Source organism: Neolamprologus brichardi, chromosome 7 (genome assembly GCF_056152115.1).
Source record: "Neolamprologus brichardi isolate AB-2024 chromosome 7, ASM5615211v1, whole genome shotgun sequence".
Lineage (NCBI taxonomy): Eukaryota > Metazoa > Chordata > Actinopteri > Cichliformes > Cichlidae > Neolamprologus > Neolamprologus brichardi.
In genome coordinates this window covers 16,562,097-16,586,097 of record NC_142110.1, presented here as the reverse complement: position 1 = coordinate 16,586,097, position 24,001 = coordinate 16,562,097, and the positions used below count along the sequence as shown (strand labels likewise).

At 40.2% G+C, this 24,001-nt stretch overlaps 1 protein-coding gene across 2 annotated transcripts; it reads right to left on the bottom strand.

The window, feature by feature from the left end:
- Positions 1–839: 839 nt before the first annotated feature.
- LOC102791186 (zinc finger protein aebp2-like) lies at positions 840–23,797 on the bottom strand. Of its 2 annotated transcripts, XM_006782597.2 has the most exons (9): positions 23,157–23,797; positions 22,375–22,585; positions 21,030–21,137; positions 20,717–20,903; positions 19,233–19,357; positions 12,287–12,354; positions 4,724–4,837; positions 3,369–3,398; positions 840–2,323 (listed from the first exon to the last, which is right to left on the bottom strand). In XM_006782597.2, the coding sequence occupies exons 1-9, from the start codon at positions 23,711–23,713 to the stop codon at positions 2,317–2,319; spliced, it is 1,407 nt and encodes a 468-aa protein (XP_006782660.1). In that variant the 5' UTR covers positions 23,714–23,797; the 3' UTR covers positions 840–2,316. The 2 variants fall into 2 exon arrangements, with proteins under 2 accessions (XP_006782660.1, XP_035770609.1); XM_035914716.2 differs by lacking the exon at positions 3,369–3,398.
- Between the last annotated feature and the right edge of the window lie 204 nt (positions 23,798–24,001).

The window sequence follows — 24,001 nt, the reverse complement described above, 5'->3', positions numbered from 1 at the left end:
TGACTGATCTGGCCATTGAAGAACATATCATTTCTTTACCTTGAGGTTGCTTCTGTCTGATCAGTTTAACAGCATTCGGCTGAATATGATCAGAGAGTATCATCATCAGTTAACTCCAATGATCTGGTTCCACCATCAGCCATACACAACCATGCCATAACACTGCCTCCACCACGTTTGACAGATGGTGTGGTGTCTCTCTCCTTCTCCATACTTTTTCCTTCTCCCATCATCCTGGTACAAGTGTACCTTTGTTTCATCTGTCCAAAGATTTTATTTTCAGAACTGTGCAGACTCTTTTAGATGGTTTCTGGCAAAGTCTAATCTGGCCTCATTGTTCTTAACATAATTTGTAGTTTTCGCCTGGTTGTAATCCCGTCATTGACATTGAGTGTTTTCTTGACTTGGTTAGATGTTGTGATGCTATTATTCCCAACCATCAAAATAATTCTGTCCTTATGGTTTTTGACGCGTTTTTGTAAGCTGAGTTGGACACTGGATTCATTCAGGAACCAGATTATTGATTTTTCTCTGATAGGTTTTATTTGGAAAAGAGACTTCACCTGGACATGAAGCTGCCCATTAGGTAAACTGTCCAGTTACATTCAAATCTCTGAAAAAGGGGGACTGTGTATATATATATAAAAAAAATCATACAAATTAAAGGCAAAAGAAATAACTTGACATATTGTTTGATCTGCACAGAGGCAAAACCACAAAAATACTGACTCTAAGAACACACAGAAAAACTGTTTTTTTAAACACTCAAATAGCTAAAAATGACCAGAATATTTGAGTGAACAAAATTAAAAATTTGATCCAAGGACCCACAAAGAAAGAAAACAGAAACATTTATTTATTTCCGTATCAAAAGGTTCACATATTAGTACCAAAAATGTAAACTGGTCCAGCAGTGGGACTATGAAGATTTCGTGCTGACACCGAGTTGCCTACATTATTAGAACATTACATTATTATCAATTTGCCATAAACATTTCTATAAGCTTCAACAGACCATTGCAGATATTAGAAATGCTCACAAAAGCAAACCTTCAGCCACACTGTTTCAGGCACTGGAGTCCAAGAAGAATTTTGTATGTGTGACCAGTGCATGAAATATTGACGAGCAGGACAGCCACACTGTAGCAGACCTCTCCCTGAACTCTGTTTTCTCTGCAGGCATGTTCACCAACATTTGAGGCTGGCAGTGGCCCTGCTCTGCCAGCCCAGTCATTAGCTTCTCCACAGCATGCTCCCAAAGCTGTTCTGCTAATGGATGCCAAGTAAAGCCAATGCCTCCAGCACACCCTTAAAGAACTTACACTCCACTACAGCCACGCAACAGTGGATTGCGCCATTGCCAATGTGGCCGTTTGGATCATTACAGATACAAGTTGAATTCATTAACATCATTTCCCCAATTTTATTACAAACACAATAGTTAATTTCAAACATTACGTAGAAAACACTTACCAATATTTCTTGAGTGCTTAAATAGCGGTAATGTTAATCAATGAACATTTAACAACTATGATACATACAGTTTGTGTTACTTGTGGAAGAGGAGGCCGCGTTAGTTGCTGCAATTTAAACATTTTACATGCCTGCCTTTTATTTTATGGCACGCTGTCTACAGATTGGGTGAGATTAAGAGCTACACTGTAGTGTCCTTATTGCTCCAGACACCATTTGAACTGTCTGACGACCGGCACAGCCTCACTCTTCACCGTCGCACACATAGTTAACAGTACTGCATTCAGTAACTATAAATAGGATAATTTGTTAAGACTTACGTCACGTACAACGTAATTACAACTAGAAAATCTCCAAGTATCCCTACAGGTGACAGCTTACATATATTATCACAGTAAATACGGTTCTATTCAAAACCTTCACAGAAATCCACAGTACACCAGTATTTTCAAGGTATAAAAATAAGTTACAAATCTGGATAAATATTTTACACAAAACAGCTATAAAATGATGCTGTGTTATCTGACAAGCTTACACAAAAACAGGTTTTTTGTTGCCGTTTTTTTACACTACTGGGAGTTAATATGTTTGGTGCTTGTTTAAAAAAAACAACATTCATTTCATTTTCTGTTAAACACAAAGGTTTTAAAAATTTTCAGTCCCATTTGACATCACACTTGGCTACAACAATCATTTTATATACAAAGCTGGAGAGGGAAAAGGAGAACTGCAGAAAAGCCTGTTTCCTTTTATCGCCATGTCATTCCCCCCATTCAGCAGAGACGGATGAAGAGCGTCCCATACAGGAACTTCAACTTAAGTATCAAGTCCAAAGATGACTCCTTACAGGCTGAGCACAAAGACAGGAGAGAAACAGAGATGGAGACTCGAGTTTTTAATCTGCCAGCAAAGAGATTTCAGTAAGAAAAAACTGGATCTATCAGTGTTCAGACACTGAGCTGACTTCTTTACATGAAGAGCTTTTAGGGCATTTTTTTCTTTTTTGGATGTACTTCACTACTGCGGTCAATTAATGGAATAATAAACAAAGTCCAAATAAGAGCTAATGTTTGAATGAGGCTAATAATTGCCAAAGGCTGTGGCTTCAAAATGGCCTGTTTCTCAGTTAACTGGCTTCATGCTACACAGGAACTGCCGAGCTGTGGGCGATAAGTAATCCTCTGTAATGATATTTCACTACAGGGAAGTCACAGCCATGGGTAGCAACACTGCAGATGCACGAACATTATTGTCAGTGCATCATTTGATCTACGTCACAGCGGGAAGAAAAAAGACATTTCAACTGCATATGTGTATTTAACAGCCGAGGTGGCGAGCAAGAATGAGGCAGCAGTTCTGTCTTATCTGCATACACGCACCAACACCACGGTGAACTTCAAAAACCATGCACTCATCTTCACACAAGAGTCTGATGTGACTTTAATGATTCGCGCATCTATGTTTTAAGCGTGTCTTGAGACTTTTTGCACGTCACTGAAAACATTGTTGCTGCTGCAAACGTCCACAAACTCCCACTTTAAATACTTCACTAAAATAATTTGCATACACACAGTGTGTGTGTGTGTGTGTGTGTGTGTGTGTGTGTGTGTGTGTGTGTATTAATGATGCTGTAGTAAGATGTAGTAAACTACATAAAATGTATTGTTATCCAGTTGCTACTTTAAGTCCTGTACCGTTCGTTTGTAGCTCAGGTTCACATTAATAGCCTATTCAAATTACTTGTGTACCTGCTGTAATTGATTAACATGACTACTAGTTTGCTTTGAACCAACATACATGCCTTTGTATATAGTAGAGAGTGTCTAGAATCCATTTTTTAAAATGATTTTATTTATACTTCACAAATACCTCGATGTTGAACATGTTCAGCTTACCTGCGCTTCAGACGCTTTTGAGGAAGTGCTCTGAAAAGAAAGAAACATTTTTTAGGACATCCCACAGAGTTGAGTGTGTTCATCTGCACGTAGCGTTTTTAGTGGGAGAAACGTTGTAGATAGAAAACACTACGTCCAGATGAACACACTCAACTTTTTGGGGTATCCTTACCTGGACGATTTAGCATGCATCAAGACACTTTTTCAAGAGAATTTTTTTTTTTTTTTTGCTATTCGTGTGCTTGAGCTGATTTCAGGCGGATACATTTCATCACGGAAGCACTGCCACTATGACAGTCTTTTATTCCATCTCATGTACATGAACAGGAGTCCAAACACATAATATCTGCTGCCATAAGCAGCAGCTACCACATTTGTTTTGGGATTTCATGCACGAGGACAACCTTGACATAAATTGGCTAGGTGCTGACGGTTATATTCAACTATGAAACCAGAGTCCAGCAGCAGCCTCTGCAGTTACTGAGCCTTCACCTCTAATTAAAATCAGCCAGCCTGTGTGCTGATTAGCACACTTGTGTGCCATATATCTCTGGTAAGATGACCACTTTGTTATTTTAGGCACATTGTTCCTCTTTCAGGATTCATTTTCAGACTTTTATGGGGTGCCATAAAGTTACCCTTGTTTTCTCATGTCAGTGACGAGTGCAAGTCTAGAAGAGCTGTGCAGGATTCAAATAATATCATAGCTAATGTTTAGTGGTGTGTGGTGCACTTGAAGACAGAAAATCTGGTCCACTGAGTTGCATTTGCACAACAGCAGGAAATTACTTTTTCCTGTATTAAAACTGTATTGTGACAAGTTCCATTTAAAAATAAATAAATAAATACATTTTAAAAAATGGGGTCACGTGGAGAGCAACACTAACAACTTATTATTCATTTTATGAATTTATCAGTTGCTCAGTAAAATGCAATCTACATATATGGAAGTAACAGAAAAATGCATCTGTACTTTAACCAAAAGCTGACCTCTCTGACCAGCCTGCACAACAGATAATGTTTTTCGCCTTACAAGGAACACAAAACGTGTTTTCTCTGTATCAGGTTGTTGAATCCAATCTGCTAAAATCATGAGTTGGTGCCACCTGCTGGAAGAATGGTAAAGCACATGGACACAAACAACCTGACAGACCTACTTGCAGAAATTCTCACATACACATAGCTGTGCAGGCAAAAACCTTAAACACACAAGTGTCATTTTAATTAGGTAATATTTACCCATGGGTAACATGTATTTGACTGCAGTAAAACACCGATCTGCAGCACTGTGCCATTGTGCATTCAGACATGCATGCATGCAAACAAAAAGGCCACTGGCATTGTCACACACTCACCGATAGATGTTGGGATCTAATAGCATGGCTGTGTCCTGTGGCAACTGGGATAAGTGCACCACTTTAGTCTTCAGCTGAGATCGCTCGGTTTCATTCACCCACACGTCGGGCAGTCTGCGAGACAGCACACACATGCAGAAAGAGGACATGTGGTCAGGTTTCAAGGTTACAAGACAAAGATGAGGATACCGAGGACGGAGTGGGAGTAGGGTCGAACGGAGTAGGGTGGGAAAGATGTAGCCTCAGTGAGTCAAATGAACACGTTAACACCTATCTCTGAAGACTAGGTATGTGTCTATAAGTAACCAAACCACAGAAACAGACATACGTGCACAAGTGACCAGACTAGCACACACGATGGGTGGAAAAAGTGTACCTTCCTCTCATTTGCATGATCAGATCGTATATGTGTCAGTGATTTCTTTTGCAAATTCTACTACAAAATGGAAAAACTGGCTTAGAAGTACAACGAGAACAGACTGATTATATTCCCCCTTAAAATTCAATTAGAGAGTGTGTTATATTAAATGCTGAACTGAGCAGTAGCACCTTACTGCACCCACAGTATGGGAGTGTGCCGAGTAATGGCGTGGCAAGTTGAGGTGCAAAAGAAAGAAACAAAGAGCTTAGCAAGTCTGCTGCGCTTCCCCTCCTTCCTACAGCCCCCACCTCCCCGTCTCCAACCCCAGCGTTCCCCCGTCACTATGTGCGTCATCACAGGAGCCCCCAGAGACACGCGCGCACACACACACGAACACACACACGCGAACACACACACACACACACACACACACACACACACACACACACACACACACACACACACACACACACACACACACACACACACACACACACACACACACACAGCAGGCGGCTGCTAGGCAAGCATGCAGTCACCAAGCCAAATCAGTCATTCACATGCCTAGTCAGCCCATTCAGCATTATGGTGTGCAGGTATCGCTTCAGATGTTGCAGAGTTGAAGGTAGAGGTGAAGAACTAAAGAGAGAAAATATAATGCAAAACTGACAAATGAAGGACAGGAAACTATGGAAGGAGGGAAAGCAAAGTGAAGTGGCAGTGGAGGCGGGGATGGCACACATTAAAGTAAAATTATTCACTTCAGTGGTTGCAAAAATCCTTTTATGGTATGTTTAAGTGCCTGGAAGGTGCTGCTAGCTGCATAATGTATATATATGCTTTTGCTCAAGTGTGTGGTTGCAAAGGACTACAAAATACCCCAAATCATGCAAAAACATAGCTTGCTCATGCAAATGTTGTTCCAATAATTGTAAGATAAGGACATATGCTGACTGTTTGGTTGTTGTTGTTTTTTAAAGTTTGAAAAAAATAAAGAAGTGTGATGCTAAGTTGTTTTCCTTTTTGATTCTGCAGTGCACAAAGTCCCTCTATCCCCTTTAATGGTGGGGAGAGAAGAAAGAGGAAGCTGAGAAGAGGCAGAGACACGACAAGAAACAGCCCCCTTCAAAGCAGCTTTACAGTTTGGATTACTCTTGAGTTAGTGTCGTTCTCCAAAGCAAACCTCAAATGACAGAGGTGGACCTGCGGAGTGTTAAAAATGCAGTAAACACCCGTGTGTGTGTGCTCATACTTACACATGTAAACATCTCACAGTAAGTGTGCTGTGGTACTGATGACTTATTATATCCTTGTGTCTGGGAAATGCATAAGAAGGCTGCACTGGGGGGAGTGGGGGCAGCATGTTGCACGTGTCAAAAATACACACAGACAAACACTCCCAAAGTGCTCATATCATTCACAAACACACATGCACATTTTCAAAGCCCTAAAAGGTCAAAAAACCCCATTCAGTCACATAAACCAAATAAAGACGAATGGATTTGTTTTATTTTCCGGAGGAGAATTGGGAAGGTTATTTGCCTCGCTTCTTTATGAGCCAGAAATGTATATTGTGCGGGAGGCCCTCTGTTGAGAAAGCTACTGGGGAACGCCTGCCAGAGTGAAGCTCGTCTTCAACCCTGAATTGATGGCTGGCTCCAGGCCTTGAAGCTCCCAGTGGTGACAGAAGCAAAAGGTTTATCATAAACCACTAAAGAGTATAATCAGATTGGTAAAATATTAAATGGCTTTATATGAAGTGTCCTGATAAACTACAAAGGACAGGAGGCTCAGAAAGCCGGTTCATTGACTATAAAACTCACTGCAGCCTAAAGAGAGGCTACACCTCATCGGCACCCCAACTTCCTATTACGATTTTACACCACAATACTTTAGGAATGGTTCTAACATATTTAAAATACAATATACTTTTATATTTTCTTAAAAACAAATTTAAACTTCTGAAATTCTTGCTTAGTCAGGTTTACACCACAGATTCAAACCCAAGACCTAGTTGGTAAAAATAACAACAGTGCTAACCAAAATCAGGCTACGTCCACACGTACACGGGTATTTTTGAAAGTGGAGATTTTCCGTTTTCGTTTTAAAAAATAATCCCGTCCACACGTAAAGGCAGAAATGAAGGAAAACGCTGCTAGGAACATGCCAAAGCAACAGGTGGCGATATATTCCTAACCGTGCAGAAATGTTGGCCAATCAGAAGTCTAGAAGCCTCGGTGGGAAAAAGTAAACAAAGCTGGGGCATAGAAGCAGAACCGAGTCGTATGTGTGGAGGGACAGTAACTGTGTGTGTATATGTAAGCATTTAAACACTGCAGAGAGTACAATTAATAGTAACAGTATTGTAGAAATTCATTTCACCGAAACAATAACGTGGCGCACAGTGTGACGTCAAAAAAGGCGCACACCTTTGACGCTGCATTTTCTGCGTTTTTCTCGTCCACATGTAAATGCAAAAACGGAGTTTTCAAAAATATCCACCCTGGCCGGAGTTTTTAAAAATCTCCGTTTTCAGTGACCAAAAACGCTGTTTGCGTGTGGACGAAAGGTGCAAACGCATAGAAAATCTGCGTTTTCAAAAATACCTGGGTACGTGTGGACGTAGTCTCCGTTTAACAATTTTAAAAAAAAGTAATCAACATGATAAATGCTCAAAGAAAAACCTCCTCCTTCACTCTATTATGCTTACTGCCAAAGAGTCAAGTCACACCTACTCTACTCTCAGCCAGGAAAAACCCATTCATAGTAAATAGAACATAGGTTACATCAAATGGACATTCACACAAATTTTTCCTAAAATAAAAATAATTTTCTTCTCTTTTTTTTGAGAGGAGAGGAGAGGGCTTACATACATGTTTACTACAGACAGAACGCGTGGAAGGAAGTGGATGTTCTTGACACGGTCTTTTTCTTCCTATCAGATCAAATTAGCAAGCAAACTTAGAAATAGCAGTGATGCAGGTTTATGCATTTATTCTTTTGCCTCGTGTCAAAATTTATGGTGCAGAAGTAACTGGTCAGAGACCCACCAGACAATCCCCCCGGTGTGCTTTTGAAATGTAGTCAAACATCATAGATCAAAGCTACATTGATCTTTAGTACATTTAGAGACAATTCTGCATGCTTACTCTTGCAAACTTGTGACAAAGTTCCCCAGGGCAGACTGAAAACAGAGCAGGGAAAAAAAAGGAAAATCTAATTTTACACTTTTTTTCTTTTCTACACAGTGAATACCTTGAATACCCCCCCCCCCCCCCCCTTTTATTTTCTTTTTATAAAACTGTTTCTGCTTAAGTGACTAGAATAAATATTAAAGGTGCTTCTTTTGGAAACTGTTGCTTTTTTGTTAGATCTCCACTAGCTTGTATGGCAGCTGCCTAAAAGTAAGCAAAGCAATAAAAAAATTATAATTTGGGGAAAAAACATAACAAACATTTAAGAGATAAATCCATGTTGGGAAATATAAGCTCCGTCTAGTTTTTTCATAACTATGTGCAGGACAGATTCGGTGGCTGGAGGTGTTCATTGTCAGTGACTGTGTATTCTAGTGTTAGTTATTCAAAAGCAATCAACAGCGTGCAGGGGAATCCACTCACCCATCCATCAAAGATTAGACTCCAATTATGGTTCTCTCGCTCTCTCTCCCAGCCCTCCCATCCCCCTTTTCCTCCTCAGTGAACTGCTGGTAAATCTCAGTTCATAATGGCTCATGTTAATCAGTTACTCATTAATCCAAATGGAGTTAATGAGTGTCAGTCACACAGTGAATGGTTAGCTCGAGCATTAATAAACATGACTTCCCACATTCACACAGCTAATCATTGACTCAGTGGCTGAGAAACATATGTGCACACATGCACATTGCAGCCTATATGCTTACATTCTTCCTTATCCTTAGGGTATTATACCAAATTACACATTTAGAGCCGCCTCAGATGTGTGTAGGACAAATGATGATGTAGTGACTTTCAACACTTTGTCTGCTTTATCATCATTTACAGTTCCCCACAAACTAGGCAGTGTGTGCTGTGACTTTTTTAAAACATATTCTACATATGATTTTCATCCTATAAGTGATGTCATCACTTACAGTCTAATTCCTTGCACTATCCCACAGATGTGATAACATGTTTTTCACTCATTGTTGAGTGTTTCTCATTTCGGGCTGATCTGCTGCACTTTTCTCTCTACCAGGTTTCTTTTTCTTTTGGTCTATTAGTCTGTATTTCATATTACCTTGGTGTCAAAACTCCCCCCGAGACCCACAATGAGCCTGTCAGTGGAAAAGATATCAGGCACCTCCGTCACTTCACTTTGTTTTAACCTCACTGTCACTCCCATGGAAACACTTTGCGCCTTTTCTGACTTCCAACTTGTCTTCTCTCCTAGTTTTTAGCTGGGAGAAAGCATACTTCGTTCTTACAACATCCTCACCACTTTCTCCACTTCTCCTCAAGGTAAATATGCTTTCTTAAAAAGATAAATAAGGCCAGACTCCAAGCAATGAGCACAACCCTGCTGATTTAAAATTATTCTGAACTCACAAACATACGTGTGGCGGTAAGACTACAGTGGTCAGTGTGCAAGTCTAATAAATCCAATGGTAGTTTTTCATGAGCATTCATTTCTTGTGCAGGGTAAGAACATTTCTATGCATGTATTAGTGAACGAGGCCGAATGAGATCAAGTGTTCTTTTCTTACTTCTCTTGCTAGTTAACGAGACCTGGCACAGGTTCTTGACTATGGATGAAAAGCTTCTTGTCTGAAATCATAGATTTATTGTTTTACAAACCGGTAAATGTGCCGCGAAAATCAATGTAAACTAAAAAATGTGCCCCTGTAAGAAGAAAGCCTGACAGACTAAAGAACTTTATCCAACAAGAGGTGGAACTTGGCAAAATAGTCACCTCTAAACTTAATAGAAAAGACAGCCTAGCAAATGTCGTACAAGCAAACTTAGTTCAGTCCCCTGGTCAACTTTTATCTGTTTAGAGGTACTCAAGCCACCCTCACAACCACACGGCTTAAGACATTACTGTAACCCCCCTCCGTAATGGGATAATTATCCATATTAATGACCCAAGCACTCCTCTGGCCCAAGGCAAATGTATGACTCAGTACTACCACTGCCTGCTCCTGCATGAACCAAGGCGTCTCATTCTTACCTTCCATCTTTCTGTTAAATCCCCTCCCTATCATTCATTCCCTCTGATTTCATTCTGCCTCTTCCTCACATTTCTCACTCCCACAGCCATTTTGCTCCCACTCCTATTTCTCACTTTCCTCCTATCTCTGTCCCTCCTATTCTTTTCCTCATCTATTCTGCCTGCATCTGTCTTTGGGGTCTCAGCATCAATCTCAATCTTTGTCTCTCTGTTTGGAATTAATTTGAGAAATGTTTCCTAATCACCAAACTTCATCTCTCTCTTCCTTTCCCCACTCCCTTATTATTTCTCCCCACATTAGATTAAACTCCCACATGCATGGAAAGCAGAAGGCTGTAGAGGTGGATCGGAGATGGGAAAAGGAAAGAAGAGGAGGATGGACTGCAGAAACCTCAGAGAATAAAGATTTTTCTACAGTCTGTTCACTGGAAGCTTTTAGCAGACAGCTGAATTTGCAAACTCGTGCCAGTACTCCCGTCTTTGCCAGGTCCCTTTGTTTTCAAACTATTTCTTTGCCACCACTGACCTTGTTCTCGCTCCCCTTCCTTCTCTGTTTCTAGTTCTTTCCCGCGTATCTCTCGTCATCCTTGTTCTCTTTCTCAGTCGGCTCTCTGATCATTTTCAGATGCCTTTCAGTCAGAACCTTTAATGGGAGTGTGGGAGAGTTGGGAGTTTGGTTGGATCTACCCATGAGCAAAAGCCCTACTGATAATCACAGAGTTCTGTGAAACTCTCTCTCTTTTTGCTTCCAATGTTCACCTCCAGTGGACTGAGCCCAGGAAGGCTAAGCTGGCAAAAGGCATTTAAACGGGTGATGACTGTGCAGAACGGTCCAAGTCTCAGTGGGCTTAGTACAAGTTTATCCATTCATTCAGCCAAGTAAGGAAGATTTATAACAAGCCCCGACATGAAGGAAGCCCAGATCGCTGCATGACACATACTCGTACGAACTGCTACAGCTCAAAGAGGTAAATTTTGTACAAGTGGTTCAGTCTTTGGGTTGTTACAGATGTGGAGGTTTGTACAAGAGGTGTTGAGCTGCCTTGTTGTACACTGGTTACATTTACATATTATGGCTTACAAATATTAGTATAAATTTATATTATTGTGTGGCCATGGCTGAGGTGGTAAAGTATGCTGCAAACCTGCCCTTGGACAAGACACCAAATCAGATGGTAGGTGAACACCTTGCATGGCTGCTCTGCCACTATTAGTGTGCAAGTGTGCGAATGAGAAACAAGGATAAATGGGACTATATCAGTGCAAACCATTACCCCGAAGCACCTTGTAACTTGAGTTTTGCAAGGTCCTATAGAAATAAAGTATATTACTTTTTAACATTCCACATTAATTATTAACAAATGTCAGAGTGCACATCTTCTCCTTCTCAGTGGAGTTAAACTAGTGAGTTCATCTCGTAGTCAGACCCAGAAGTATTTGCACGACAAGGTTACTACAACAACTTAAAGACTCTTCCAGTTTACAAGGCAGACATGTAAGTGTCAGGTTCAGTTTCAGTTCAAAACCCAATATGGTTCATACAGACGCCCCTGAAGCATGAATAGTCTCACAATTTAGAAGTCAGAGGAGGCCTGCAAAACATCTTTAAAACATGCTGGCACTTATTTTTTGGCTTATACACAGTCTATCAAAAACAAGCATCCCATTTCAAAAGGATATATTTTTGAAAGTAATGGACATAGAAGCCTGCAGTAAATTTTAAAATACATATCTAAATATAAAGCTTACAAAATGTGTCTCCCTCCGCACTCGTGGCATATATCCATACGATAGTCAAACCCATCCCTGGAGACACTGCAGTCGTTATACTACATACTGGCAACCACATGAAATCCACAAATCCCTCCTTTCTAACAGTATGTGTTTCGATCATTGCCAGTGAACAGCTAAGGAACTAAAGCACTATGAAATCGAAAGCTTACACCCTATATATTATTTAATATAAGGCAAATGCTCATGCAGATCTAATAAAATGTAGGAAAAGTTTTACTCACATGTCCTCAGGTGTCCAATGCAGAAGAACCTTGACCTTGCCAGACCCCTCTTTCCTTTTGGCTAGCACCTACACAGACAATCATGGGAGGAAAAAAACAAAACAAAACATTAAGCTGGCTTCAGCAAGGAAGATTCAGAACAAAGTATTTACACAGGCATATAACTTAACCCAAATGGCTGTTAACCTTTACATTTCAAGCCCCTTTTGTTGCTTTACATGTGCACAGACGTATCAGGTTTAGTCTGTATTGCAGCATTCTCTCGCATCTGTGGAGAAAAGGCTTCAAAGACATGCCTTATTTCTGGCCTCACCTCTCTAATGAATAATACGGTTACATGCTTCAAACATCCTACCAAGTGATTCAGTGCTCATTTTGCTTGTTAGTGTAATCATCAGCCAGTCTTAATAATGCATGTGAGAGCTCAGTGAGATTTCTATTTTCAGGGTGATCTATGCCCCGCAACACACTGCAAGACCAAGAAACTAATTCAGACAGAAGATAAAGCACATGAGACATTACCATCGTCACAAAGTCACTGCTCCTGTTGCGGTTTATGTCACAACCGAAAGCTTCAACACATTAGGCAGGAATGCGTTTAGCGGAGACCAACTCCTACAGAGGAATGTTTGCGTCACAAACCTGTGTTCATTTTTGCTTTGGTTTCTGGTTTCAATACAAACCTTTTGCACAGCCACTGCAGCTACAAACTTCAAGGCTTTTCTTCTTTGAAAATACAGTTGAGACTATACAAGACTTCCTGCCTATCTAGCCCTTTTCATGCATAGCATTTCATCTTTCATGCTGTGTTGGTTTATAGTAAAACTGGTGTGGAATTCACAAATATTGTCAGTAGGGAAAAGAAAAGCAAGAAAAATAACCAGGAGAGGCAAAAATAGCCACAGATATAACCTCTTGCGTCAATTGCCCTTTTTTTTTTTTTGAGGGGGTCTGTTTTTAGGATCGTGAATGAGCTCACATGTGAAGAACTTCTCTTACGCACATGAATTTTTGAGATTATTTTTGTGACTCCAGGGACTAGCTCTGGCATTGATGGAAACTGGTTTGAGGACAGGAAGGAGCAGGCTCCACTGAGACAAGACACAGAGACAGAGGCAAGACTCGCTCTCCTCCTCTTACAACGGCTCCTGCATTTCACAAAACGCATAATGATTTTTGTGTTTTAAGTAGCTTCAATCTGTTTTATTTATCTGAGATCCCACTAACCTCAATGATAAACAGATACAGCTAATTGATGGATAATCTGACAAATTATGTATTTTCATCTTCCTCCACCTTTGTGGTGTTTGGCAAACGTTTTGAGGAAAGCAAGGAGGAAACAAACATCACCTGTAATAAACTGATTAACTTTAAAATAAGCAAAACAAAAAAATGAAACAGAAAAACAAAACAAGGACTATTTAGGCTAGGTTAGGTGAGATTAATTTTGTTGTTTCTGGACTTGTGCCTTAACATTTGTCTGCTAGACGCTTTGCAAACAGCAGCCAAGTTGGCAGATCAACCATGTTCCCTTTGTCTGCAATACAGTGTGCAGACACACAAGTCTTGACAAACACAAGGAGGCATATCAAAGCACCTAAAACAGGATGATTGATTAATAGCTTGGGGAATTAAAAGAGTTACTTACCATCTGATCGTATCTCGATACACTGCCCGTGATAACAGGCAGTTCTAAATGGTATCACAGTGATACAGTGTGATACACTGAAATGTGACATACAGTGATATAAATCAGGAAGTCTGCAAATGTCACAGCTGCAAACAGCCGTGAGATAACTGCCAGTTTAAGTCACTTTCAAATATTCATTATTATTCACAAAGCACTGGTTTTGGAGTTCGCTAATCTTCCCTGTACCAGCGGGGGTCCCTCCTCCCAAAAACTTGCATGAAAGGTTAAGTCCCGATCTAAAATTAACCGCAGGTGTGGCTGTGAGAGCATGTGGTTATCTGTCGCTCTGCATTTTGTCTCTGTTGGACTGCTGACCGGTTCAGAATGTGACAGCTGGGATAGGCTCCAGCCACCCCAATGACCCCACGTAGTTAGCAGTTTCTGACAATTCAAATTAGAGGAAAAAATCTGGAGCACCGGTTTATATATTATAGGAGAAAGTGATACAGTACATTTCCCTACCGATATTATATCTCACTCAAGCAAAACCAAACAATCAAAACAGACTTGCACCTCTTTGCTAACTGGATTCTACTTAAAATGCTCTCAGATGTGCCTCTTCCAACTTTCTAACTTAGTCCTCAGAAGATGTAAAAACTCCTTTCCAACTTTTCAGACTATTAGTCACATCTCATAAATAAGCACTGTATCTCATTTGTTCTTGCTTATCTCCCTCTTCCTTTATCTGCTAGCTCTCCGGCTTCATAAGTTCACATGGAGAATAACAGTTTCTCAGAGACAACAGCAGGGCATGTATACGAGAGTCAAACTCCTGTGCTAGCTGGAGTGAGCCCTACTTGAGTGTCTTAAGCCCCGCGGGTAAGACTCAGTGCACTAACCAGCTGCTTTACTGCTTTTTTTATTTAAAAATGCATAGCTGCTAACCTATGTCCTCAGGCACCTTGTAGCACCAGGTTAATAATCACAAGCCAAGCCTACACTTGAAAGGGCCATGAACATGTATGTAAAGAAGTGGGCTTGTGTTTAAGCAGCATGAAGGGATTTGTGAGCTGAGTGGTCTGATGATGATGGTCTGTGCTTTAAGGGACAGATCCTAATCCTCTATAAACCCAGGGGAGGACCGTAAGAGAGGGGGGAAGTAAAAGAATGGGAGGGAGAGAGAGCAGGAGGACTTAGGGAGTGAACAGCAGATATTAATGTGGCTCCAAAACAAAGCAGTGAAAACTGCAGGAATCCAGCTGGGGGAGGACAGGCCTGCTAAAACTGGGTGCCTGTCTAGTGTCATGGGGTCAAGCTGTGGATGACGCAGATTGGTGCAATAACAAAAATATCCCATCATAAACATGACTGAGTTGCTCCAACAGGTCAGCAGACCCACTGGCCAAGCTCCACAGAACCCCCCACGGCTTTGCTCCATCTCCCCAGGCCTGGGAGGGTCCACTGGGGCCAGGGGTCTAACTCAGCATCGCAGCCCGTCACCACAATCCTTCAGAGATTACAGAGAAAGAAAATCTATGCCCAACTGGCAAGATCTCCTTCTGATTCCATGACCCTAACCTTCACTTAACCCCTGTTCCCTGTCCTCACTCTCCAAGTCTGTTTCTCTCCATTTGTTACTCTCCCTCCCTTGACTGGTTCTTCCTCCTTCTGACTCTGTGTCCAAATAGTTACCTCTCTTAACCTCTTCCCAAGCTTTATCTTCAATTTTTCCCTCCCTGTCTTTAAATTCTTGGCTACTGCAGCAGACCGGTTGAGGTTTATAGAGGCAATGCAAAGGCGAAAAGAGCTGAACAGGAGTCCTGTAAAAATACTCCTCAGCTGCACCCACTTTATGCATCAATTATTTACTTAACTTATTTTACTTAAAAACAGAAAAACAGAAAAACAAACAAACAGAAAAATCTAACAAATAATGAAGGGCTGGGTGTTGCTATAGCTGACATCCAAGCATTAAAGAGGTACAGTGAATACAAAAAGTGTAAACACCCCTGTCAGTAATCAAAATGTACATCAAGAAAGTATTAGTTTAGGGGTGTACACACTAATGTGCACCCAACTGGCCAGATTTGTTTGTTTTTCCTTTGAATTGTACCGCTTACATATTTGTGATTTATTGTGCGCTCATTTACTAACATCACAAAAATTTGCATTACACTGGATGAATCATTGTTGTCATCACTGAGACAACTGCAAATGTGTTGTACAAAATACCCTTTTTAATACCGAAACAAACATTTTTACAAAACCGGGCTCTGTTTTTAAACGACCCTTTTACTCCTGTGTGTTCTTCATGGTGGTTAAAACCCTTTTTATAAAGGCTGGTTGTATTTTGAGGCTAAAGGGGAGACGTTTTGTTTCCCGTTTCTGATCAGCCAGTGGTGATGCTCTACAACAACGCTTTATGAATTGTTATATCTTTTTGGGAAAATGTCAAAGGGAAATATTTCATAGCTAGAGTGGTACAGTCAGGTAAAATAGAATAGATTTCTGCCTGGAGATAACAAGTGTAAACAGAATTACTGACACTGGCAGGAAAACTGCTTTACAAATGTAAAGAGAGACTGCGCCGAGAAAGGACTGGGACTGTGTGCGTTTCATGTACACCATATGAACAAAAGAGGATTAGGCAGCAGATGATCTTTACTCCCCCCCAAATCTTTTTGAAGTACACCACATCACTCAGTCTGAACTGGAGTCAGAGTGCTCCCTTGTGGAAATGCATTAGAATAGCAGCTACAGTTAAGTTTTCTTAACAGAAAATCCATTTATCTAAGGAATTTTTGTCAGAAAAAAAATATTTTTCTTCCTATGAGAGCTCACATGTGGCTCCAGTTTAAGGTGAAAAAGGCACTTCACCACACATTAATAATGTATTCTGCACAAGGCTCAAAATGGGGAAAGCTGCACACATAAAACACACCAATTGTCTTTCCTGTGAAGCTCGATTTAGAGAAAAACAACATCAGGCTTTGGGCTGTTGCTACAGGTTCAATTCAAGTGCAAAGAGGAAAAAATCTGCAATCCTTGGAGGATTTCAATTGATGACTCTTTCATGTCCCGTCTTATTTATATAGATTTTTTTAATTATATATATAAAAATGTGGGATGTACAAAAAGTAACATTACAGTGACATAAATTTACAAACGAGCAGCTTTATTGGTGTCCCTGAAGGGAAGACGAAAGATTTAGATGACGCTGAAGACAAAGTCAGCTTCAAATTTTATTGCTCATTATGATGATGAAGGTCTAAACCATCTTTGAAAATGTCATTAATTTCTTATGTGTTCTTTCGGATAAATGACTTTGGGAAAGTTCAGCTGTGTTTCCTGAAAATATTCTTTATCTTATTTGATCTTGGTGCTCTGACACAAGCTTTCCAACCTTGTTTTCTTATTTACTGAATTATAGAGTAAAAGATTTTTTGGTTTAACAAATTATTAGAAATGGCAGCAAAAAGCTCAAATTTCTATAAAATTATGTAACCAACTCAATGCCTTAACTGTACATTGATCAGCTGTAGATTTGCACTCATTCACAAAGGGCCTATTTTGAGCCACAAGAAATCAAGTCCTGTTCCAATTATATAAGAAATAGACTTTTAACATACACAATTAGCGAGAACCCGGAGACCAACTGGTAAGGGTGTATAACTTGTAACGCGTTACTGTAATCCCATTACTTTTTTCAAGTAACGAGTAAAGTAAAGGAAAACTTCTTTTTACAGCGAAAAAACCCCTAAACTTCCAAGCAAGCACCGAGTGCGCTACCACGTAATGGGAAATTCACAGAGAAGCTCACGGATTCTTCAACTGACCGCTGCGGCACACCTGCACCAGGGCAAACCTCCGCCTACGCCACTCCTGCTTTATATGTGAAAATAGAGCAACAGGACTGCTAGTCTTTGATGTTATTTATTTTCTGCTGTGTTTTACTTGCATCTATTTAAAAGACTGAGTGTAAACACAAAAAAAAATATTTTATGTGCTGGAATGTGCAGAAAATAGGTTTAAATGTTAAACAAATTTCTTCCAGTCAGAGAAGGGTGCATATAACTAAATTTTTGCTTGATGCATAAAGTTAAAAGATTAAAACTAATAAAACAAGATTTTAAAAAAACCTTTCCATTTGATTACATTTTGTATGATGGATTATACAGAAAAAGTAGAATTGGGCTGGAAGATCTATCGCTTTATCACCTATTCAGGTTGTAAATCGTGTTTTTAAAAAGTAACTAAGTAATTAAGTAGTATATACTTTTGAAAATAAGTAATCAGTAAAGTAACGGGATTACTTTTTTGGGGGAAGTAAACAGTAATTAGTTACTGATTACTTTTTTTCCAAGTAACTTGACCAACACTGATCTAAAGTAGCAACTTCCAAGACACAAAAAATGAACTCTGAAAGGCCAAAAACTGCAGTACCTCTAACGGCTAAATGCAAGTCAATCCCCAAAGCAAAACTATGTGCAAACACACAGCTAAAAAACGTGAAAAAGCACATTTACTGTTTGTTCTCCATGTTTCGTTTCTCCCTTCACAACAACTGAGTGACTTTTATTTTATTTTTAATGTATCATCTGAGAGTTATACTGATAGGACTGAAAATGAAGTCCGTCTCTGCTTTGACTGCCAGGCGTATGGACAAAGGCCTTAATTCTGCCAATTCAAGGCTGTGAACTGGACCTCTAAACCATCTTTTTTATTCTCATACAAATAGCTGATGAGCAAATGTCAGACATACAAAATTGCATCTGAAATCAAAAAAGCTATTCTTATTGCCTTTGTTTGCCATTACCATTTTTGTGCTGTTAGTGATTTTTAAACCATTTTTAATGGCTTTATTTTCCAAATAATGCGGCCTGCAGTGTGCCCAAAAAGTGTGTTTCAATCTGGTGAATGAATTCCTAGTGGTTAATAGTCTTAGCACTAACATTTTTAAGACATCAGGATATTTTGAGGAAATCAGTTTAACTGTAAATTATTTTTTATTTTACATAAGTAAACAGTGTTTTAGATATGCCCAAAGGGAGCCAAAATTGTTTCTGGTCTAACTTTAAAACAAACTTAATATTTTACATGTATTTCCCTTTCTGCGTGTTTGATTTAATCTCTCTACTCTTCCAGTCTTTAACAAACACAGCAAGAGGCCAATTAAAGCTGGACATGAAGAAGAGGAAAGCATAAAAAGGAGAAAGCCTGCTCTCTCTGAACCGCCCCCCTCCCCCGTTGTGTGTAAACCCATTAAAATGGAAAAAGACACTAGAAAAACTACAAGACATTCAGTAAAGCACATACCGTACTGTGAAAGACAACACTGTGGCCATTGCCCACACTTTCAATGTGGGTGGCGAGGTTGAGGCAGATGGCTCTGTGCCGAATGGCATCCATGGTCTGGGCATCAAAGAAGTCATGGGGTCTCGCTGGAGGGTGGGGGGTGGGGGTGGGGAGGCAGAAAACAGGAGTAAAGTCAAAGTCCCATACATGTACACACACGTTTATATAAAACCATTTGTCCAATTTTGGGCCCCCCAATCATCTCACAGCTGAAAAATACTAATCTTTTGTAACAACAGCTCCCATACAAGTTAAACAAATGACAGCTCTCAATTGAAAGCTGTATGAAACTGGAAGAATTTGCATTTCCTGCGAAAATGCAGTGCGAACACTTTACAGCACTCACACAATAAATGACTGTTTTAGTTTCTCTGAATAACTGTGACACAATTCAGTAGAAAGAAAACTCTGACCTCTTAACATCTGAAGTTGTCATCATCGTGTTTTCTAAAATACTTACACAGCGCTCTGCAGTCTTTGAAAGGAAAAACATTATTATGAAAAAAATCACCAGAAGTATACATTTAGGAGAAAGGAAATTTTCATACCTTTACTTGATTTGAAGACCAAACAAGGAAAATATGGCAATTATTAACTATTACACAACTTTGGATTTTTTTTCCCCTCAGCTAAACCATGAATGCTTAGAAACCACTGCCACGTACGACTCACGACCAGCGAACGTATGCGTAGGTGACTATCAGCAGAAAGTGTGAACGGCAGAATATTACCTTCGATTGCATTAGAATACAGGTCAAATGTCTCAGTTCAGATTTGGATTTTCTTAATTCGTATTATTGCAATCTAGTTGCCATGTAAGAAAAGTATGTTTTATATATTAATAGTTGGTAATAATGGCAAGTATACACAATTTACAAATTGACTGGAATATGCAAAACTCCTGACAAAAGACTCTTAAATCACCTAAAGACTCAATATTTCTTGGTGGATGGGTGGTTTACTACTGCACAAATCCCATCTGTATCCAAGGTTACAAAACTGAAAATGTTGTACATGTGTTGTTAAACTACCTCTTGTTTAGAGAATTAAGACAAACAGAGTTGTAGAAATTAAAAATAATACCTGCATAATGCATAAACAGGCCATTTAAGGCAAAACCTGCAACGAGGTAGTGATCTGCACCTGTCCAAGCATTGAGAAACTACACTTTTACATGAAACACTTCCTACAGAAATGCAGCACTTTGCCATGTGGAAAGTGTGTCTGTCTAGCTGGCAGCAGTTCCTGTTTGTGTTGGTGTTTGTGTGTGTGGTCCAGCTCTCACTTTTCCAACAAAGACATGTGGGAGTTTAGAAGCAAAACAAGCACAGCGCGACCTCAAAAATGTGCTCAGGTTGTAATCCTCTTCAACACAGAAAGGAGAGAAAAGCACAATGAGAAGCATTTTGGAATAAGATCGGTGCGTGCGCCTGTAAGGTACGTACGTAAGGAGCACCTGCGTTTGTTCCTGAGCTTCTTCCTTTTGTTGAGTCCAGCCTTAGAAGGGGAGTCCTCCTTGAGTTTGGCCTGACCAGACATTCTCGAGGAGTTCTGCTGACTGAAGTGACTGGGTACGTGACGAGCCAGTCCACCTTGAGAAGCAAAACTGGCATTGCAGCCACCAACTACACACTGCAGCAGAGAAGCAGAAACAAGAAAAACACATGGTCCTGTCAGGATATTACCCATACTATGAAGGATAATGAAACGATGAACAGAAGAGCGGGACATTAAGTCTTAGTTTATTTATGGTTTTACCTTGAAGGGCTTATCCCCACTGTGGGTCAGCATGTGTCTCTGAAGCCAGCTCTGACTGGTGGATGGCGTGTTATACACCTTGCAACCCTTCCACAGACACACAAACACCTGAGGAACACAGACAGGCAAGCATCACAAAATAGAAAGAGATTACAGAGAGAAAAAATAGTTCATAACAGAATATTGAACAGAGGATAAAGACTCCTGAAGAAAGGCCTTTTTAAGATCATGTGTGAATTGATCTAAACCTAACTTTCCCTGTTATCTAAAGACCAACAATATTTTAGTTAACTAAAACTAAACGAAAATTAGATGTAAGAAACATTTTAGTTCAACGAGAGAAAAAATAACATCAGCCTTTTAAGGCTGGGGTTTAAAACTACACTTTCAAATTAAAACAAACACACGACTGGGAACTTGGAAAATGACCTAAAAGTAATATGAAAACATAGAGAAAATATCATTAGTATTTGTTAGTTTGATAAAAAAGGTTATTACAACTTGCCTGACGAGGGACTGATGGACCTGTTTATTGAGACTCTGGATATCTGCAGTGTGAGTCAACTGCTTTAAAATAAGTTAGATTTTTCTATTGCAACACCTTTGTTGATTTTCCTAAATCTTGCCTCTGACATATGCCCTCCATACATATAAAACAATTACAAAGACTAAAACTAACATCGAAACTAATAAAAACTAAAGATTTTCAAACAGTAAAAGCTAAACTGAAACAAGAAAATCCACTCTGGAAAGTAACTGACACTAAGCTAAACTAAAGTCAAAATGAAATAAAAGTAAAAACTAATTACAAAATATAAAACTTTCAGTAACCTTTTCTCAAATGCCGCCAACAGATGGAAGATGTCAGCATGACTTGTGAAACTGCTTGAATTGAAACTGCATGAACGTTACATTAATTGATTTATGGGATATAGAAAAAAAGTAATTTTGTTACAAAAGTGGCAACAAAAAATTAATTTACTTTGCTTACAAAAAAAGGATCCAGTGTTTGGTGAAAAAGCAGTTTAACATTCACTTTAATCAGATTATAGGCACATAAGGTGCTTTATGAGTGTGCAGTGCCATACTGGATGTCACTAGAAATTAGTAAGAAAATGAATTATGCAGTTCACTTTAACAAAAGAAGGATTCAGATGACCTTTATTTTAGATTTGCTAGGGTGTTGAAGCGATGAAGTAAAAATGGCTAACTATAAATTTAAATTAAAGTTGTCCAATTACAGAAAATTGCTCTACTGTGATTTGGCTCTCTTCACAGTCAGTGTTGAGCTAGAGCAAAAAGGGGCACTAGTGTACTAGGCTACAAAACTTTTAAGTCTACTGACCCCTCCTCTCTGCCCATCCACATGAATCCCCCTGATGTGCTCTGCCAGATCAGGACTAGAGTTGAAGCACTCTGGACAGAGGTCCCAGCAACACTGGTAAGCCATCGACTTGTTTCCAGAGCGGCTGGCACTACCCTGTCCATTCATCATGGCAGGGGTGGAGCGCCCGCTGGATACTAGGCTCTCCATCTCCATCAAGGTACTGCTGATACTGAGCAAGAGGAGAGGGCAAGGAGGAATTCAGTGTCACAGTTATAAAACAAAGATGGCTTTGCACAGCCATAAAGAACAGGTGCTGATATTACATACTTGCTATGCTTGAAAGCCTTTGGGCTGAAAGAGATTTTCCATGCATGCCACAAACACTCATGCCAAATCAACTTTATGAGTGCGGTACACACAGCTTCTTAGCATAGTATTGCAAATTTGCTGTGCTTCCATCAAAGGGCTCACAGTCAGCAGTGTTATCGCAAAACAAATAAGGTTTAAAATTTCAAGTGGCTACAATTTGATTAGTTCAGCATTAACAACCTTTTATTAGATACATCCCCACACTTCACACTGATCTGAAAAGCCACTGAAAAGCTGTTTTTCCCATCCAGCTGCTGGAGGTTAAAGGCCCTCTGTGCTTACCTTTAAATGTGAGATTTAAACTTTAACACTAAAACAGACAACTTTAAAAAAAACAAAGACTGGATTGCCATCCTGCACTCGTTCAGTCACTACTTGGGTGGGTGGGTACTACAACAGCACCTACTACAAGAGTTATTCCGCAGACCAACCTGTCCTCTGAGTCCATACGGCTCAAGGGTTCACCATCCGAGGATGATATCTCCACACTCGCCCGCCTCTTGTCACCCATCTCCCCACCACCAGCGCTGGCTTTATCTCCATCTTCGCTGACAGTTTTGCTTTTCTCGCTGTCTGTCCCCGAACTCCGGCTATCCTCTCCCGTCTCCTCCTTAGCATCTTTTATCGTGCTATCGCCGGTAGGTTCGCTGTGACCGTCTCCCGGGCTCTGCTGTGACTCCGTTACTGGCTCTGGCTCTCCGGGAGCGTTTGTCACCTCCTTGTCGCCCAAAGAAACACCGTCGTCTGACACCACCTGGCTCGCGGCCTTGTCTGAATCTGCAGCGGGCTTCTCCTCACCGACCTCCGCCTCCACCGCTTCCATTTTCGGCTCTACGCTACCGTCTGGCTGTTCCGTTTCCGGTTCGGTAGGGCCATTTTCCTTCTCCTCGCCATTACCGTTGTTTGTGGCCGCCGTCGGTACGTCTTTCTCGTCGCTTAGCGCGGGTGCTTCTTCTGAAGCCGCAGAAGCCATTTCGGCGGCGGACATAGCCGGGAATACTTTCGGTATTAAAATTTACTCATGCCACCGTCAAAAGCTTCTCTGCAGAAGGAGGGCTGGCTAAATTCAGTCCGCTCCCTGATTGGACGGAGACGGCACGAGGTGGCGAAAATATGACGTAGTATTTAAAGTTTCCTCGTGTTTCCGAAAGCACATGGTTTTCCTTTTTAATAAAAACTGGAGTATTAGTATTACAGCTTATAAGTAGCTTTGAAATATTAAGTTTAATGACTGAATAAATAAATAAATGAATAAATGTACTCATAGTTGGATAGT

Excerpts from the sequence above, each read along its gene's own strand:
- LOC102791186 (XM_006782597.2), bottom strand. The coding sequence starts at position 23,713 with ATGTCCGCCGCCGAAATGGCTTCTGCGGCTTCAGAAGAAGCACCCGCG. Across the intron at positions 22,586-23,156 it reads CGTATGGACTCAGAGGACAG|TATCAGCAGTACCTTGATGG; the intron begins GTTGGTCTGCGG and ends CCTCTTGCTCAG. Across the intron at positions 3,399-4,723 it reads TTAGATCCCAACATCTATCG|AGCACTTCCTCAAAAGCGTC; the intron begins GTGAGTGTGTGA and ends CTTTCTTTTCAG.